Below are 21,257 nucleotides of genomic sequence, written 5' to 3' on the forward strand. Positions count from 1 at the left end.
ATTTACTGCAAAGTGTAGTGACTGCATTTTACCAGTGATTATTTTCCCTTCATTGAGTGTTTTTAAATAATCAAATCACCATGTCTGCTTCTCAGAAGTGTAAACCAATTCCAAAGAAAGCCTGATTAGATCACTTGGTGGAATCCATTTAGAATCAAAATTGTTGGAAAACAGATTTTCACACCATTTAAATTTTCTGGCACGTGATTAAGATTTTGTGCTAATACTAACATTAAAATTACATCCTTGCTTCGATGATACCTTAGTTTGAATTTTCCAGTGAAATATCTGAAATACATTTCTGTTTACACTGTACTCCTTCATTGATGTAATCTACATTATTAAAATCTCCATCACTGGTATAAATCGGAATGAAACATTAACTTATATTTGATATTAAAAATTATGGTTCGTGTAAAATTTTATTATTTGAATTTTTTTTCATTGCATAATGATACCCCACAAATAATTGCAAGCAAACTTGGATTAGTCTAGTGAAATTTGCTAGCGTTCCAAAATACTGAACCATTTCCTATTGATTTTTAATGTCTAATGTTCAATTTTCTGTGTTATTAGAACTCATTTAATTTTCTACATTTTGACAGGCTGAAGGTCTTTTGCTAGCCACAACTAACCTCAATTTCACATGCAGCAACATACTTAAATCTTTCATTAGACCCATAAATGTATTAGCATGTGAATAGCCTTGACCTTGGAGTTAATCCTTTAATCCCTTCACACCTGTTTTGCAACATTTTGACAACATTCTTCCTCGTTTCTTTATTTTATCTTGTATTGCAGTGCACTCATGTTCAGCATGGAACTGCTTTTCCACAGTTTTACATTTCCAGTACTTATCAGGGGCACACACTCAAGAGGAATGCATTGAAGATGTAGGGTACTATGAAAGCTCATCTCGTCAGAAAAATGCTATTTCATATTTACAATCACAAGCATTTAGGACTGCTTCAGGAGCTCGCAGTATGATATGTACACTGGATAGATTAGCAAACTAAATTAAAATATGTTCATTTGCAATAGTGAGAATAGGGTGGTGGACTGTAAATTTGTACACTCAAAAGGACAATTGCCCATGCAGTGAGAGAACAAGCTTCCAGCAAAATGAATGGGGAAGGGGGTGGGGAGGAGGGGTTTTGTCTTTGGAGAAACTATACACGAGTGTATAACCCTTTTAAGTAGAATGGACTGGCGGACACCTGGCTCTTTTTAATTTTCTTTGATTGCTTTATTTTATTTCCAGTTCTTTTTCTCTTAGTACCATAGGCTACTTAATGTCCTACATTTGGTTGGCAAATTAGGTCTGATAATAAGAGGGTTCTGTGGCATTCGTTCAAACCCTTCAGATTTAAATTGCAATGAGACAGTGAAAATATATTTAAAAATGCATTGTATTTTATCAAACACGGTGCTGTCTTTCGGTGATAATACTGAATAATAATACAATAATATGATAATAATGCAGTAAAACTGAATCTCTCAAAAAGCAGTTGACAAAATATTTTTAGCAGCAAGAAATCAAAGCCATTGTAAGGCTGTTATGGAAAACAAAGTTTATTTGTATGCAGTTATAAGTGCACAATTGGTTGAGGGGCTCACAATATCAGTGGTACACAATGTAACAGGAAAGTTAGAGATTTATTGGCAAGAGAGAGCGAGAAGAGAGTGAGGTCTGACAAGCACACGTAACGCAGTCAGGGTCCAGGCCAGATTACTAACAAGATTTCATTCAAACCAGTTGTAAAGAAAGACTTGTTTTGTTGTTTGATATACAGCATATACCTCAGCAACAAGTTGAAGATATTTTTCTACTGACTTGATATTTGAGATTTACTGACGTGAAAGTTGCTATAGCAAATATAAGGATTATTCTTATTATAATTATAAGAGAGAAAAAGAGAGAATTAAACTTCATTTAATAAATCACAACACAGAGAAAGAGAGAGAATGAAACATGTTTGCACTGTTATTAGCATAGCCTTTGTATTATGCACCAAAAGCCTTTAAATATTTAAGATGAGAAATCCCGTTCTGCAAATGATTGAGGTAATACAAGGGGAAATTGTCCCAAGACTGATTTGCACTATGCGTGACCCCTTCAATATTGAAAGGAATAAAAGCTTCAGTGCCTGAGTCCATCACAAGCCACCTTACCCGGAAACATATTAAGAGTATGTAATGGTTCATAAAATAGTTGTGCTGTAGTAAAGAAGAGTTTTTAGCATCAAATAAACACGATATTAACTATCCTATTTAAAATAGTTTCCCGTTTTCCGGTACGCTGCAGATTTTCTTTTGTATCAGTATGATGATAGATGCAACAAGTGGATAGAATTGGCATGAGACAGAGTGAAGTAAGTTTCCGAAATTATTTGTACCAATTCTCTCATCACTTCCTTGCTTGACATCATTGGCTGTTGCTGGGGTACAGTTCTGCTGTTGCCATCTGGCTCTTTACCCAAAGGGCATTCTTTGTTTGTGACCCAACTCCGTGAGTGGTGTCAAGCTGTTCAACGTTGGGGGGCACCACAGCCACGCCAATCCTGATCTAACCACATAAACATTCCAACAGAGCTCATTAGATACCACTCTGTTCCCCTCTCCTTTTGGTGGTCAATTATAGTTGCACTTCTATTCTCTCTTGACTGAGATCAACTTACTCCCTATGGACTGGGAATCAAACCTATAACTTTCTGGTATGTATTGCTCAGCTGGATAAAGTCATACAGTCATACAGTCCTCTATCTTGTCAGAGGGGAGGTGTTACTATCAATACCATTAATACACTCAATGTGATTAAGAAATCTTGTCTAATGCAAGTATTTCATTTCAATATAAACTATTATTTAATTGTCAGGTTTGGGTACTTCACATTTTGTTTTTAAATGGACCCGTATTTTCATTAAACAGTGAGGTTTGCACTAACATACCCACAAAACATTCAGGAAATTGCCTCAAATGCTAAATATCACATGATAGAAGCTTTATGACTCCTCGGGCTCTTTATGACAGTATCTCTTTTAATACAAACTGAATTGTGACTCCATGCAGTATTTGAATTCTACTATAGGTTATCTTTTGTATTACATTTGGAGTAAATGGTTACTGTGGGAACCTGTTAAAATTCAGACTGGAACTGTCTCCTCTTTATTGTACACTTCATAGTGGATAAGCTTCCAACTTGGTACTGTGCATAACTAGACAGAACCTAGATTGCTTTAAAAGTGCCTTGTGCAGATCTGAGTTTTTGATCCTGTGAAATGCTGCACAGTCTCTTTAAACAAATAGCTGAGCACATACAAATCTCCTGCCCTGTAAAGATGCTTTCATTTAGAAAGTGCCGCTTTATATCTGCAATAATAGGACCTTTTAGAACAGATTAAGCAAAGAAGTATGACATCATATTGCATAGTGTGGATGTTAATGAAATATGAGAGGTCAAACTGGTCTGTTTGGTCGAACAATTAAAAGATTAACAAGAGGTAAACTCAGAATAAGGATGTTGATTTGTGCTGCATACATGATCTAGCAGAATTCTGCATAAATGTTAAAACTATTGGGAAGATCAGCAATCTTGCAGCAATTGCATGATTTGCAAAAGGAATTTTAATAACAAATTCCAGATATGTCCCAGGGTGTCCCTCTGAAATTCCACTCAGATGCCAAACTAAGTTTCAACTTCTGTGAAGTTGGGTGTCTGTCTGAGCAGAGTTCCAGAGAATCGTCTAAAATATGCTAGTTATGAATGCTTTTGCCATTCACTTTATTAGACTCTGGCACAGTAAGTCTACACTGGTAAATGGTTTAACTGCAGACAGTGCTGCAAAGATTTTTCAGATTTGAAGATCTAACTTATAATTACAAAACAAATACAATACAAATTTAGATTTATATATCACTTTTCGTGGGAGGATGTCTGAAGGCGCTTAACAATCCTGGTTTGGCCCACGAGTTGGGGATGGGAGCCGAGAGGGGAGGGGAAAGATGACTGAAAGCACGTCTGTTCTAATGGGGGTGGGGGAGAAACAAATGAATGTCTTGCAGCGAGAACAGATGAGTGATAGCAAATGTGGTTAGACTGTAGATCAGCTCAGCTTGTATAGAAACATAGACATTTCAGTCACAGAAAGGGGCAATTTGACTCATTGTGTCTTTGCACTGTTACTATTTTTCTAAATCACCTTTTTAATAATCCCACATTCTGGCTCTCTCCCCTAATGCTTTCTTAATCATTAAAGATACAAGGGTAAGACCTTGGAACTCAAATGTTAAAGTGAAAACATTAAAGAATAATGATTAGGTGCACGTCTAAATTAACTTTCACTCTGTCTCTGTAATATAAAGTAGTACAGTACAAATTTATATAATTTTATATTCATATTATTTACATATTTAATATAGAAATAATTCATATAGCGTTTTTAGCATCCCGAGGGACTGGACAGTCTACGATTTGTGCATGAGTTGGGGTGGGGGTCAAGAGGGTTGCTATTGAACAAGTGCTTTCTCTCAAAACACTTTACATTATGGAATAAAACAAGAATGTAGGCTTTTGCTTTGATTATGACTGAACGTTCCATTTAACTATAGTTTGCATATAAGTAATAATAATCCTTCCATTTGATATAGCACTTTTCACATTGTGGGGACGTCTCAGTGCTTCACAGGATTTAATGTAATTTGTAGGTGAATGCAGCAGCTAATTTAGGCATAGCCCCATAATATATGAATGGTAGATCACAGTCCAGACCTAGACCATCTTTTTGGCCAACGAGTGTATTCTATAGCGTCTTCGTAAATATAAAGCTTTCGTAGTCTTAATATTGCATTTTCCACTTACAGATACTTTCACATTTGATTTGGTTTGCACATCATCCAGGACTCATCACTACATATTCTTAAAGCACTATTTCCATTGATGCTTTGAACATTGAAATGTGTTCAGTGAGCTTACATTAACCTTTGGAGCACAATGCAGACACAATGAGAACCCGTTTCTGAGCAGACCAGTTCTGTTCATTTTCAACTTGTGCGCTGTGATGCTGAAAAATATAATACAGTATTAATCCTTCTCAGTAAGAGACCAACCACAAGTTAGTACTACTAATAATAAATTATTGTTAATAAAGCTTCAAAATCATCGGAGTACTTTTGTTATAATAATTCTAAACTAACATTAAATATAACAACACGTTTTTAAACAAAAACACATTTTAAAATATTCACCTGCTCTTGTCCTTTTTTCTTTATTTTCTTCTTTATTTTCTTTACGCTAAATCCCTTTTGAATTTTATTTTTGATTATTTTTCACCTTCCTCTGGCTTCTCTTTTGACCCACTTCTATCATTAAAGGCTGATTCCTAACTTTCAGTTCCCAGAGACCACTTTGGAATATGGGAGCAATGTATTTGTATGTGGGGGTGAGATACCAGAGAGAGCTCTTTCGTCCCTACCCCAGTAAAAAGAAAACAGGGAGGAAAAAAATGCCTTTGGGGAAGAGGACAAAAATTGGAGGACAAATATTGCTAGGAAAATAAAGTAGTGGCTCTGCTTCCTCCAAGGTGTTCTTTCATTCCACCTCCATACAGAATAGAAATCCAAGACAACTGCTAAAGAGATTGGGAAGGTCCTGCTGGCAATCCCCTTCTGCCAGGCAGTCGTTTGCTACCGAGCAGTAGTACTGAGTCAGAAAAGGTGGAAATTGCCCTATAGGCATGGCAACGGATGAAGTACTATTACCTGGCACAAAGCCTATTTAAGGTAGCACAAGTTGCTGGAAATCCAGTGCGTCTTTTACAAGGATTTTCCGAACAAATAAAATATAGAAACGTTACATCCAGATATTAGGAATTTTACCCTTTAAGACCATTTATATTTTGAGCGTAAATAATACAATTTATATCATCTAGCAACATATATAATAAATTATTGATACACTTTCCAGTACCCCAAAGGATACTCTATTTTATATAATGTGAATTAATTGTAAAACCAGAGGTAGTTTTCTGTTATCTAATGTAACTATGTGAAGCAAATGATAAATTCCTGAATGAGTTCTGGTGAAGGAGAACATCAAATATTTAAAATCACATTTGGTTCAGAATGAACTGCAAAACTGTTGACTTGACACACAGTGTCTTGGTGTGGAAATAGCATAATGTAAGCAACAAAGAGGCAGATTGCATGGAACATTCTAATGGAGCAATCGAGAAAAGTAACACTTATAATTCATTATTACTTTTTCCAGTCCTTATCAAAATCCTTCTTCAATCTGAGGGACATCGGATTTGCCAGTGTAAAGATCATCAGGGCAGAAGGGTTAATGGTGGCCGATGTCATAGGTAAGGAAATACTGTTTAATCTTTCTCTATATAACAACTGTGTTTATCTCTTCAATGTATTGCTTCTGTCTATTATTTAGGCTCCACGCGATAGGTAACTTTTATCTTTTATTGCTTAAAAGCATTCACTTATATTTCAAGTTACACGGTAACTTAATCTTAATAAACATTTTTAAAAATTGTTTTAACATACATAGGTGCTTAAATAGGAAGGTTTTGTAAATTTTCAATAACACAGTTTGGTAACCTCTGCATTATTTGCAGTTTTGTGTGAATTTTTTTATTAAATTACCTGGGATTTGTTTTTTCCTTTTTTTAAATCCCTCTTCTTAAACCTTTTGGGGTTTTGTTAATAACTTGTTCAGAAATAATCGCACTGTCCTTCTTTGAATTGCTGTAATTATTTAGCAACCATGTATCTTTCCAAAGTGATTTCAGTGATACTCTGGTGATCTCATTATAGGTGGGCCAAGTCAGCTGGAATGCACAAAGATCCAGCTGGCTCACTTTGAATTTGCGAAACTGATCTGTTTAGAAATGGGATATAGCCAATTGAAGACAGAAGCTTTGGCAGTGTTGACTTTTATGGAATAGGATCAGCAGTGGGCAAAGACATCTGGGTTTAAACCAAAATCCGTGGACGGACATTGAAAGAATTGTGGCTTGTGCAACTGCACCTCTCCCCATTCCCTCTAAGGCATTCAGTGCTTCACCCTAACTGTTGTTTTTATTTGGCAAAAGTTTGTATTAATAATAGTATATTAATATAGATAGTGAGCTTCAGTAAAAGTAAATCTAACAACATAAAATCAGTGTTAACATACAGTATTTTTTTCATACAAGCGTATTGCTGTTAAGAGTAAAATTTAATTGATATTATAATGGCTCCACTTCCCCGATCTGATTAAAACAAATCATTTTTAAAAAGATATTGCTGAATTGGTAGCATAGGGTTTTTCAATTCTAACAGGTAACGTGTTTATTAAATTAAAACTCAGTGTTTAAAACTTAAAAATCCTGAATTTAGACCTTTTAATTTATTGCCAAAGTACGTTTGCCATCCTTATTGTTGATTTTGGTCAAAGGGTCACTTTTTGGGAGCTCCCTCCTACACAGAAAAATTATTATAACAATAATATTAATCTAATAATATTATAATATAATAATATTCCTTGCATTTTATATAGTGCCTTATTATGTCATTGATACGTCTCAAAGCATTGCTGTATATTTTGTGGGCAAAACGTAGCAGCAAATTGCTCACAGCAGTATCCCACAAACAATCATGGATTGAGTGACCAAATTATTTTTTGGAAGGTATTATTACCCCCAGAAAGTGAACGGTTTTCTAAATTAATAAGTAAATTCTACCTGGGTTTCTATTTACTCTATTTATGTAGCATTACAGAGCATCCAGAGTTTGGCAAATTGTTGAATTCAGGCTTAACTTTGAAGCCAGCTTTCTGTAGTTCTTAAAAGAACTTGGAGAAAATCAGCTCCAAAATTAAGGCTATGTTTAAGAATTAGCCAAACTTTGGACCCTCTGGAAGACTGAAATGGAACTTCTCCCTACAGTGTCTTATTCCTGTAATTGTTTGTACATTGTTTTACAATTACCTAATCCTATAACTGGGTCACCAGGTCACACAAAGCATACAGAATGTACAAATAAAACAAATGCAGGTTAGCCAATATCAGTTATTTAAACAGTGGAAACTAAATTTTACTCTATGAGGAAAAACTATTAAGTGTATAATAAACAGTGAATATAGAATTTTATGGCTATTCATTTTCAGATTATTTCTCAACGTAGAAACAATGTCACAATCATTCAATCTCTTGTGTAGATGTCATCACATATGAAGGGCACAGAACAAACTGAGATCCAAAGCTGACAGAAACCTGATCAAAACTGAATTAAAAAGCCTGTGTAAAATCAAAATTAATAGATACCAGAGAGAGATTTCACGGCAGTAAACTTATCTGGGGTTGAAATGGCAATGGTAAACTGCTGTCATTTTGCTGTTGTGCTTTATGACGTTTGATTAAACTGCTGCTTTTTAACATTTCCACTATTCTTTACATACTGGTCGAACTTGAACTATATTATAGATTTTTCATAGGTGCATATCATGTAATTAATATCAGATCACGCAGCAAAAAGTATCTGATATGAGGTTACTTTATGGAGGTCTGGCTCTGTAAAGTAGCACAATACAAATCATATAAAATATTCTGATTCTATCATTTTATTAAAGAATTCAATATGTAGAATTTGATTGGATTCTGGGCATATTTAGTATCTCTCCTTGGGAGGAATATTTTATTATTATAATGTTTTTCATGCATAGTTAGGAGAGAAAAATGCAAACCTTGAATATAAAAATATATATTTTAAAATTGTGTGTATGTGATTGAAAAATAATTACTCTACAATGTATTGTTTTCAAATGAAAGCAAAAAATGCAATACATTTAGGTAGTACAAGACAACATTGTTATAACGCAATCGTCTGGGTCCATTGTCTCAAGCTCCTCATTGTGATAAAGTGTGGAAAAATGGCCAAATTCTGAGTCCTCAGATGACTACTGCCCATTGAGCAAGTGCGTGCTGATGTCATGCGATTAAAAAAAGGCTGACTTTCTGCTATCAAATCACTGCTGATGACACTTCCTGCCGGTTGAGCGCAATACTTGCTGGTTTCCTACACTAAAAATGGCCGAAGTCCAGGTCATTAAGTCACTGGTGATGTCACTTTTTGCTTGTTGAGCACATTGATACTGACTCTCAGATGGTCAGGGCACTGCTGACTTCACTTCCTTACTCTATGTCAGGGAGCCCTATACAAGATAAAGATAATATCCATATTTTAAGGCAATACAGAAAAGACAATATTCAACAACATTAGTCATAAAGAACAAGACATTGAATTAGGTTAAGAGCAAGACACTGTGCATTGTATTGCATCAAATCCATTGAAATAAAGCTATCGTGTGACAGAGAACATTGCCTACACTCCAAGCTACCATAAATCTTTCAGTAGTTACAAAAGATTGTTTTTCCTTTAACGAGAACTGCGTTCTGGAGCAGTAAACAGTCACTTAGAAATATTTGAATAGTACATTAACCCTTTCAAATTAAAAAGCAATTAGGAATGCTTTGGGTTCTTTTCTGAATGAGAGGGTTAAGAGAACAAATTACTTTTAGTGAAACTGTGAATTCCTTTCTTTTGCACAATGACTCATTGCCTTGTTCAGCTGAATGCCACCACAGTGTTTCCCCTCAATTAAGCTCCTCATAAAATGTTGAGTGGGGAGTATATTTTTTTCCTTTATGAATGGCTTAGTGTTGGATGCCGCATTTCAATCACTCGAGGTTATTAACAAGAAAAAAGGGATTAAGTGTTGTAGTTAATACCTCATTTAACAACTCCCACATATTGATTAAGTATAACTGCAGCATTCTTCAACAAGAAAGGGAAAGAGTGGGCTGAAATTTTATATAAATTAGTCAGTGCTATTCATCCTGGAGCTGGGCTAGCAGCCTTTTGGAGGGGGTCCTTTGCATGTTGAATGCTTATCATCGTTAATCAGATGGCTCTGAGACACTCGTGAGCAGCAGTGTAATAAACAGTGATACAAAACGTAACAGGGCCATTAGTAGAGCTGCTGAATTTGACCGGGTTAAGGTTGTCAGTTGGTCTGGAAAACAGCCTGTTTGGCTGTCTGTGGGCCTTAATTAAGATGTGTTCAATTCTGACTCCCCTGCTGTGTCACAGACCAGTGCTCAGACATTTTCAGCTGGTCCAGCCCATGACTTTGACCTTCTGCGCAGTCCGAAGTTCCCTGGGGAACCGTTCAGCTCATGAGGTCTGATTTCACACTTCTAGCCCGCCTCAGCTCTCTTAACAATGACAGGGAGACAAAGCTCTTTAGAGTATGGCGCATGGGGACTTGTTTAAATTGGAAACTAGAGAGGTGTCAAGGAACAAGGTTATGGGCTACAGAATAGCATTTTTAATAAAGAGCTCAGAGCTTTGAATCAGCTTAAAGGCTTGGTTTACCAATACAATTAACAGTGAGGGATGTTACCTTTCTGAATCTTTTATATTCCCATAACATATTTTATCTTTAAACAAGTAGGAAAGCTGAAAAAAATCAAATTGCATTTATTGTTTTGATAAATAATAAGTGCAGTAACTTTAGAAAGGTATGTCAATGATCTACAATTGTTGTTGACCATTTTAGCATTAACCATTCGATACATTTCACTTTACGTGAATATTAAATTAATTCTAATAACTGAATGTGATTACAAGTCAGCACTTAATGAAAGGGTTCAAAGAATGAAACTTGGTCAATTTAGAACTGCTTTCTAAACTTGTAAAATTACGTTATTACTCCAGAATATATTTTTTAAACAAAATATACTGTGGATATTATTGGAATTGTTTTATTTAATTTCAGAATATATGTTCCCTTCCAATTACTTTAAGGAATACAGATTAAGAAATTAGTTTCTTGTTGAGAGCTAAAACTCGGGGCTCCAGTTGAATGACAATATCACAGCTAACCCTTTAATACCCTTTTCCCTCCATCACACCGCATCCACAACATGAACATTTACTGGTCGGCGATGTTACCGACAATAATAATAATAATAACTTTGCTTTGCATCATGGTGAAAACCATTACTGAATAAAATGTTGTCTATCTGACGTGAAAGGCGCTCTATAAATGTAATTTTGTTGTTGTTGCTATTGTTGTTGCAGTTTTTTTATATTATAGTTTTTTTTGTATTTATTTGTACAGAAAGATTCAGGCTGATGAGCAATACAATATTTCAAAAGATTATTAAGAATATTACTATATTTAGCAAAAGAATAAAGAGGGAGATTGCTAATCAATATACAGTTACTACACTTGACAGAAAACTCTGAAGCGCTTTGAGATGTTATGATGTTATAAGGTGTTATATCAAACGCAAGTGCTATCAATAATAAGATTTATCTTTAGTTTTTACACAATACAATACAAAATTACATTTGTAAAGCACCTTTCACGTCGGGAGGGATGACGTCCCAAGATTTTAGAGAGCTTCAATCTCAATATCTTACAATAAATAATGATTTGAAAATGCAATGTAGTTTACATAGATTAAGAATGTTTAAGTGTAAGAAACCTTCAGCCCATTGTTACAGTATCATTTTTAACAAAAAATGGTTAAAGCTTTGGCTTTATTTTACTTTGTTGTGAAATGAGCATCCTAAACAATGAACTTAACTACTTAGAAGGCTGCCTTTAAATGTCATCGCTTTTGTGGGCCTGTAGGCTGTAGGATTGTCGAATGGAACTTGCTGTGTTGGCTGCAGAGATATCCTGTAAGAATGTCTCTGGACAACTAGTTTATCAAGGCTTTAAACTCACTTTGGTATGTTTCCTGTAGATATTTTGTGCTTGCTTGCCTGCCAGTACATTTTTAAACAGATTCATAAAGCAGAGGTGTAAAGAGTTTGGGCCTGAGATAGAGAAAATATGTTTGTAATCGGGTTAGTCGATCATGACAATTGTGCATGACAATTTCATGCAAAGCAAACCACAAGAGAACTTATTTTGATTCGCTCTTATATTGCACACCACAAAATAATCCTTTTAAAAATCCTAAGGTCAAAAATTATGTTTTATTCAATAACTAAATTGCATTTTTGAGAAACTAGATTATGTTTGTATAAAGATTATATGCACTTGATTTCACACAGATAGAGATATTTTTACTGATCTCTAATTTTTTTAGCCACTGTTTCTCCTCCCTTTCCTGAGTTTAGTTCCATATGGGTCAGCAATCCACTGGTATCTAATAATAATAATAATCCTTGAATTTATTATTTATTCATGTTGGGAAGACATCTTAAAGCACTGTAAAGTAGACTGTGTATTTTATATATGAATGCCTGAAATTGGAATACTTGTAAATATGAAAATCAGCTGCTCTGAATGGCAAACCAATAACCCCTTATACATATGCACATATGGACATCAAATGAACATAGGATCATCCCATCAGAGAACCTAGATAGTGGGCTCTGTCATATGCTGATTGGTAATAATAGTGATTTTATTACATCCTTATATACTGGGATTTCCTAATAAAGAGATTGAAAAGATTGTTATGTTTCAGTCTAAGTAGAGTATTTGATCATGGAGGATATTACAAGCAGGCATTATCCTGTTCTCACTTGATATCTGTGTATGCATTTGTATGGGTTACTATACAGCCATTGAGAGCGGCTGATTTTCTTATATTCCCAAATATTCCAAATGGTGCTTGGCTAAGATCACCTGATTCAGCACAGATCAAGAATTGAAATGCTGGCATCGTAATATACTGTGCAGTGATATTACTCACTAGACCTTTGGGAAAGCCATTTGGGCAGCTAGTTCTACATTTTCTCTACCCTTTGTGTAAGGAAATTCATCCAAAATTAAATAATGGATACCAGACAAGAATGATTCCAAAGCAATGTTGATATTCTTATAGTCAAATGTAATACTAACTCTAAAAGAACTTTTAAACCTTCACAGATTTTAGGTATGATATTCATGGTTATATAAAAGCATAGTTAGACCACTTTTGGAGTATGAGGTCCAATTCTAGTTGTTACACTACAAGGATATGGCAACAATGGAATGAGCACAATGTAGGTTTAGTTGGATGATACCAGGGCTGGTAGGTTACTGCTATCAGGATAGACTAGATATATTGGGCTTTTGTTCACCAGAGAAAAGACATTGAAAAGGGACCTAATAGAGATGTTTAAAATTATAAAAAGGCTTTGATAAGGTTAGCACAAATACGCAGTTCCCAGTTGTTGGTGACACAAGATGGAAACTAGGGGATCTAACTGAAAATTTTGGATGAACTACCTCACGCAGAGGGTAGAGAAAATGTAAAACTACCTACCTGAAGCAGTTGAAACAGGTAGTATAGATGCATTTAAAAGAAAGCTAAATATGCACATAAGAGAATAGAAGGGTATGGGAGGGAGTAAAGAATACCTAAAGACTTGTATGAAGTATAAACATGACACAGATTATTTGCTTTGTATGGCCTGTTTCTGTGCTGTGTATCTATGTACATATGTAAATCTATATAAATACTCCTATCTCACTTGATAAAATAGCATTATTTTTCTTTACATCCTGAGAATGGGAAATCCCATTAGTAATCAGCATGATTCATCAAATTGCTTTGGAAAAGCCTTAATAATAAAGCAATCTTTAATTTATTTTCCACATTACCTATATCCATGTTTTGTTCCCTTGTTTGTTTTTGTAAAGTGACTCAGCAGCTAGAAATGTCCTGGAGGAAAATATTGGGAATAAATTTCAAAGATGGCTATCTACTTAATAACAAAAGCTTGAAACGTACATAATACCATCGATATGTCAATGCACTGACCGTGCGTGTGTATTGGTTTCCAGTGAACTGGCCCAACAACTGCCTCTTAGTTCTGTGGCTAAAATGCATTGGTGACTGTTTATTCACAGAATTAATTTAGTTTGACCAAATGCTTCTAGGTGTATCTTTGTTTCTGCATCCCTTTGACAGAATTGACACATTTTCATGGTAGTCACTAAAAAGACCTGATTAGCTGCTCAGTATTCTCTAGCCTTATAAAAGGCTCTTTTGATCTCCTTAGTGAAAAGAGTCGCAATTACCTCAGGCATGCTGGTGGTAAGCCAGGCTCCATACTGAGGTATTTTCATGGTGTTGGGGGCCTATCCATTAAATCTGTTGGCAGTTCCTTATCATCAGGTTAAACCCCACAGAAATGTCATGATATCCTTAACCTGAGTGAGTCACACCAGCCACTTGCCCTTATCAAGGGCTCTGCAAGTGGGTATTCCAGTGAATGAGGCAGACTTCCCTCATAGAACAATATTGGGGTTGATGCTGCATTCCTAAAATAAACAGGTTTATATATTACTTTTGGTCCATTTTTTGTTGAAGAAACGCTCAAAGTCCAACAAAAAGTCGAAAGGCGAAACACAGCCACATAAATTGCCTTTGCCTTCCTTCAGGATTGTATGTTTTCTTGTGAGTAGTACAGGTTCAATCACAAACCTGAAGTAGAAATCAGCCTAGCAGTTTCCAGTTTGTGAATATCTGTCTCAAAGATGATACCATAAATACACCAGTCGGTTAAAATAAAAGTTGACATACAGAGACTGAATTTCAGAGAAATATATTGCGATGCATTGAACTCTCATTCCACTGTATGAAGTATAAAAAAGTTTGTTAAAAGGAAGTGGAAAATATGCTGCAGCTTTCCATTGGCTAATATGAAATGACAATTTCTACATGAAGGACAGTTAAACTAAGAGCCATGAATTCCGTGGCAGTGCAATGGATTACATAAGAAAGTACGTTGTAAGGTACTTTCTTATAAGTTGGGTTCGTTTGTAAGGCAGATTCCTTCTGTTCCTGCGTCTGCCGTGAACCAGCTGAATTTTTGCATGATTAAAGTGACCAGCTTCTGAGTTGTCAGGTCGCAGCCAACTTCACTTTTTTGTCCGCTTTGCAGATGTGTACTAAGTGCAGAATACCCTGTTATTGCCAACTTCCTGCGTGATATTAGCATGTAGCGACATCAGTGGTGACCTGAAGATGGAAGTTTGTATTGTTTTAGCATGAGAAGCCATCACATATGCACTCAATGGTCAAGAAGTAACATCAAAGCAACCTGGTGGCCTAGAAGTCAGCTATTTGTCTGCATTTCTTTATAGTTTGAGTTTTGATCACCATTTCACAAAACTGTGAGACAATATTTGCATTATGAAAAGAACTAATATTAATTAAATTATTACTCACAATGTAAAATGAGCAATGGAATAAGAGTAGAGAAACTTAAGCTTTAAAGTCTGCAAAAAAGGTATTTAAGTGGAACCTTATCAAAAGTATCAATAATTGACAATTTTTGACTTAAATTTTCTTTCATTTAGAAAAGCATTGTTCATGTTGTTTCTTTAGGGAGCAGTGACCCATTTTGTGTGATTGAACTGAACAACGACAGACTTCAGACGCATACAATCCATAGGAGTCTCAACCCGATATGGAATAAAGTCTTCACTTTGTGAGTATGAGCACACTGATCTCCTGCTAACTGAACCAAACATAATGAGAACATAGCTGCCTTTCCCAACCCAAAATCTTAGTTAAATCCAACAACAAGAATTTGCAGTTATATAGTGCCCTTCCCGCGGGATAGCCTCCCGGAGCCCTTGGGAAATCCAATAATGGTCCTTCAAACTACAGTACAGCAACAAACATGCTCTCCACCTGAACTACACTAAATCAATAAAGTCTAGTAGTTCAGATTAGGTCTCCAAAATTAACAGCTAACAAACAAGAGCTTTTTCAAATTCTATATTTCCAATTTATTGTATTCGCCTTTCCAACTACAAATCTTGAGGCAAGGAGGTAATGGTAATGTCAGTGTTGATGTGGCTGCTAGGGAGTGTTGATTTGCCCTCTGTCTTGCTCTCCCTCTTTTGGAAGGAAATCCCTGGCCTCTGTTTGGCACCTGACTCTGACAGCTCTGGGGAAGTTAAAAACTGCCTAGGCCATGGTCTATATTTTAACCAGCCTGTTAAAGCTCCATCTCACTGTGCTGCCTTGCTAGTAAAACTGCCTTCACTTTGAAGACAAATTTCACAGCTATACCCTATTCAACCGACATTTCTGACAAGAGATTTCAAATAGCTAATGGGCCTAGTTGTCAGTGAAATAATTCTGGTGAAGAAATCCCAAGCACAAAAAGGAAATTATGAAAACAGACATTTACAGTTTTGCAGTTTTGCTGAAGAAAATGTAATGTCAATCAAGTGACCCTTTCCTTCCCCACTACATATGACACCGTGTATATAAAACACAATTTGTGCTGCCTAAAATGGCAGAAAGAAGTGTGTAATGACTGCATTCCATTAGAAAAGGTCAAATTGTTCATCTCTTAAATTACACAGAGGAGATGGAGATCTTCTAATGTACAGACTGGCTAAATAGGGGTTACACTGTCAAGAGAGATGACTTCAACGGAAAGACATTCCATTTATTTAAGAGGTTCATATTTACTGTATTAACATTTAACATTATTTATATGTGTGCATCTTTTTTAGCTACGATGAATAAATCGTCACAAGAACTCTTGAATTACTAGTGATCTTTAAGAATAGCAAATACCTACAATGCATTGATGCTTCAGAGATATTGTTTAGGACCCACAGTTGGCTTCTGATGTGGACTGGCTGCCATTCAGGCTGCTACTTAATGGGTTGTCAGGTCACTGCCAACATCTCTTACTGTGCATGTTTGGCTCACAAAATATACAGTCAATTCACTTTACAGTATATTCTGGGAAGAGCTTTGAGACGTCTCAAAGACGTGATCAGACACTGTATCAAATGCAAAGAATATTATCAATATGGGTGCTATGTGCGGGAAGTACTGCTAACGTCAATCATTTTATATACAGATCCGTATTTGGTGGTGGTGGTAGGTAAATAGTGCTTCTCAAATAGTGCCATGGGATCTTTAATATCTTTAATGCCTACACCCAGCACTGCACTGGAGTGTCAGTAGAGACTATATGAGTTCAAGTACCGACATGGGACTTGAACCCACAATCTTTTGACTCAGAGACAAGAGTGCTACCACTGAGCCAGACTGACACATGCAATATAGTCTTCTCTATACTGTTATTTGGACCATTAGGCTAACTTTGAATCTAGGCTACTCCTGGAAGTACTGATCAGTGAATTTCTTGATATGCAATGTGCTACAACACATTTTTCTCCTATTTTTAGCTACTTCTTTTAAATTTTATCTTCACACTTTGTATCGTCACTGACATTAAGACAGCTATGTTTTGTTACTTCATATTGGAGGATGAAAAGGTGCTATAGAAAATACAATCTGGTTTAATAATGACATTAGCTGAATGAAAGAAAGACCATGCATAAAATTAAAAGGAAAAAAATCCCTATTTTACCCTATATATACATACATACAGTATCAATTATTTCAAAATGTTTAATAAGACTGCAACTGCTGTCTGAATACTGTATACACAATATAATAGTGTGCTGTAATTCTCAAGGTTAGAGAGAGTGCACAACAGTAATTAGTCAAGCATCAAACAAGAAAGCTCGAAGTTATTGAAAGCTAAGTGCTGGGCAAGCCTAGATACTTAGAGTACGACATGTGGTGCTCATGCCTAATGTGCCAACTCATCAGACCATGCCAGCCCAACTAACTGGGACAGTATTTTCCTATCTTTTCCAATGTGTTAGATGCACCACCTGTTCAAACTATTCCAGCCTAGCTAGTTAAGCCAGCTCTGATCGTAGTCCTAGGTCTATTGTGCCTGCTGCGCAAACCATGCAAGTAAAACCATCTTGGCCAATATTGCTTTATAATGCCCACTGCACCAGCTGTGCCAACTATTTTGTTCGTGTCAACTGCTTTCTGTGTCAGGTTTGCTAATTGTGACAGATGTGCTTGTTGTTCTAACCATGCCAGCTGCACCAGTGTTGCCAATAGTCTTTATATGACAGCTTTTTGTACCTGTGGCAGTGGGACAGCTGCTATTTCACCAATCATCTGCTTCCTTGTTTATTGTTCTCTATGCTTGGATCCCAAATGAATTCATTCTCAAACCATCCTAAGTGGCTGCAAAAAATACACACAGAGAAAAACAAAGTAGTCCTTGTCAAATGGAATGGATTTACACTCATCCATCTCCCCTGAAAGAAACATTATTTAACAAAACTCTACCTTTTTGCAAAGCATTCTGCACTCATTGCATCTTGAGTGCCCAGAGGTTTTCATTTTGTTATCAAAATGCAGACGTCTTTTGGGAAGGTTATGAAATAAATGCTGTGCAGATTCACAAGGATGTTACCAGAGATCATAGTTTTCAGTTACGAAGAGAGACTTTGGAAATCAGAGCTTTTTTCGAAAGAAATGAGCAGGAAATTCCGGTTAGGGATCACACATATCTTACCATGTGAAAAAAATGTGGAACAATTTTTTAAATGTTTTATGTACTGCTGCTCACAGTAATGTGTGTCCAGAAGAGTGGAAATCTTTGAAAGAAATAAAATCATTCACTGTACTAAAGCAGTACAGAAAATGATTCTTGGCCCATAAGAGAAAAGTACCACTTTTGTTCCAAATGCAAACAAAAAAATTGTGCTTGTATTTACACTGGGTATAAAACACATGAGCCCACTCTTACATTAGGTTGCTCTACATAAACCTACCCGGACTGTTTAATTGGGAAATAACTGTTATTTCTGATTTTATGGTTTGCTTATCGATCTTGAATTATGAAAATATTGACACATATAGACTGTTTTTTCTTAAAAATGGAGCATTGACAAAACAAATAAATATTCTGTACCTTTAATCTAACTCTCATTGTAAAAACAATCAGGCCAAAAGGAAATATTTTTCAAAGCACTTACACTTTGATGCTGTCACATAAATGTACCAGACACAGTTTGATATAACAATGTCATTTTCTGTTTTATATTTACACCCATATTTTCATTTTCCCTTTCCCATCTGTGTGTTGCTTATCAATTTATTTGTTGTTTTCTCCCTTCACAAACTTGACATAACTATATGTTTTACCTCTTTACTAATATGTTTAAAATAATGACATTTGTTTTATAATTTTTACATGTTTATGTACTTTTTTGCATACGACTATCATTGTATCCCTTGCTTATTTACCCTGTTTTCATATATTCGAACATTTTTATGTTGTCAATTATTTATACTGCATTTTCCCCTTTTGCCTCACCTCCTTTACCTCTTATTTAGCAACATTAAGGACATTCACTCCGCTCTGGAACTGACAGTTTATGATGAAGATCGGGATCGGACAGCTGATTTCCTGGGCAAAGTTGCCATACCTTTGTTATCTGTAAGTTCTATCTGGCTGACACATTGTTCGTTTTTCTTACTTAATAAAATTCCAGCGTATATGTCTGTCATTTCTCAACCAAGGTTTGCAGTAATAACGCTAAAATTCTAGCATGCCCAATCCATAGCCATGTTGAATCCCATGATAGTTAATTTTTTTGACAGATTTGGTCCTGGTAATGAACAGGTACTTGTCAGAGTTGCCACAGTTGTTTTGGGTTCTCTGTCAGTTTCAGCAGCTGGGGGTCAGGGGTCACTGGGGGAGTGTATTCAGCAGAGACTGAGAGACAGACGGCTGTCATGTCCTTTTCCCACAGATTCAAAATGGTGAAGAGAGAGCCTACGTCTTGAAAAACAAGAACCTGACAGGGCCAACAAAGGGGGTCATCTATCTTGAAATGGAAGTGATTTTTAATGTTGTAAGTCTTAACTTTGCCTTTTCATTTTGCCTAAGAGTTTCTTTCCTTTAGCCACGTAAATCTTTCTGGTAATTCTACACAGGGATCTTTTTTTAAAAACCTAAAAAAGCACTTTACTCTCTTCTGATTTGTTTTCATAGAGCACTGGTCTAAATGTAAGTGATTGCTTCCACAATCATGAGTTTGCCAAAGGGAATATTTTTACAATGAGGATAACACTGTTTTTCCTTTGTTCTCCTGTTCAGATAAAGGCCAGCATAAGAACGATAACTCCTAAAGAAGAGAAATACATTGAAGAGGAGCAAAGAATCTCAAAAGAGGTACATTTCTTGACCCAATATACTGGTTACAAATATTTTCACAATTAAAATATTGTTAATGAGTTTAGTTGTAAATTCTAAATATTCCTGTGAGTCCTTACCTTTCATGTCAATCTTACCTGCTCAGTGCAAAGTACAATGAATCATGTTTGTATTTGTCACCAAGTTTATTCACTTCTGGTTAAAAGGTTGAATGAACAAATAAATGCAAACACGATGTTTCATTAAGTCTTTGCTTAAAAATTGGTCATCAACATTTAAGCATATCAAAATTAGATATGCCAAAAATATAAGAAGGACATAAATTAACTGTGTAAAAAGGCTATTTTATTCAATAACAATAACAACTAATTCCATTTATATAATGCCTTTCAAGTTGGGAGGACATCCCAAGGCACTGGACAGTTAAGGGTTTGCACCTGAGCTTGGATTCAGATAGAGGTGGACGATCAAAAGAGGTGGAATGCAAGGCAGGTGGGGGTGGAAGGATAACTGAAGGAATGGTCAAAGAGGAAGGTCTTGAGATGGGCCTTGAAGGAGGCAAGGGAGAAGGCAAGGCGAAGGAATTCCAGGATGGAGTTCCAGAGAGTGGAGGCAAAAAGGCTGGAGCCCTGACCACCAATGGTGGGGTGGGCCGGGTGGGGGAGATGGAGTAGGCTAGTGCACACCGAGAGGAGGAAGCAGGCAGGTTGGTAAGGTTTAGCAGGTCGCAGAAGTAGGGAGGAGCAAGACCCTGGAGGGTTTTAAAAGTGACGTATTCAAAGGTAAAAACATATATTGTGTAGCTTTTAGGAACCTTAATCTTACACAAGGTCTTTACGGAAGAGACCCAGGAGAACTGAAACCTATCTAAATCAGGCTCTATAGTGGCTGAAGTGATAAAAGCAAACACTAACATGGAACTTTAGTTGATATTGACTACTTGAGAATTTTTCTTGAGTTGAATTTTTTGTGAGTCATTTCAATTTTGAAAATACATCACTATTGGGCTTAATGCATTCCCAGGTAACAATAATTCTGGTTCAAGGTGCTCTACATTTCACTAGATCAGAGAAGTTTTGGGTGAGGAAGACCCTTCAGCCAATTTGGTCACATTGTTCCAGCATAAATGCTTCATTACAGCATCAAGCTGTTTCTTAAATGACCCAATCCGTACCACCCTTCCTGATAAA

At 36.0% G+C, this 21,257-nt stretch overlaps 1 protein-coding gene across 3 annotated transcripts in view; it reads left to right on the forward strand.

Annotated features, from left to right (window-relative positions):
* Positions 1-21,257, forward strand: part of mctp1a (multiple C2 domains, transmembrane 1a) — a 251,498-nt gene that overhangs the window by 127,315 nt on the left and 102,926 nt on the right. For all 3 annotated transcript variants that reach the window (XM_007893071.2, XM_007893072.2, XM_007893073.2), the window contains 5 exons: positions 6,266-6,359; positions 15,390-15,492; positions 19,245-19,347; positions 19,664-19,765; positions 20,011-20,085. In XM_007893071.2, the coding sequence (XP_007891262.1) occupies positions 6,266-6,359; positions 15,390-15,492; positions 19,245-19,347; positions 19,664-19,765; positions 20,011-20,085 (477 nt within the window). The remainder of the gene's footprint in view (positions 1-6,265; positions 6,360-15,389; positions 15,493-19,244; positions 19,348-19,663; positions 19,766-20,010; positions 20,086-21,257) is intronic.

Source organism: Callorhinchus milii, unplaced genomic scaffold (assembly GCF_018977255.1).
Source record: "Callorhinchus milii isolate IMCB2004 unplaced genomic scaffold, IMCB_Cmil_1.0 Scaffold1, whole genome shotgun sequence".
NCBI lineage: Eukaryota > Metazoa > Chordata > Chondrichthyes > Chimaeriformes > Callorhinchidae > Callorhinchus > Callorhinchus milii.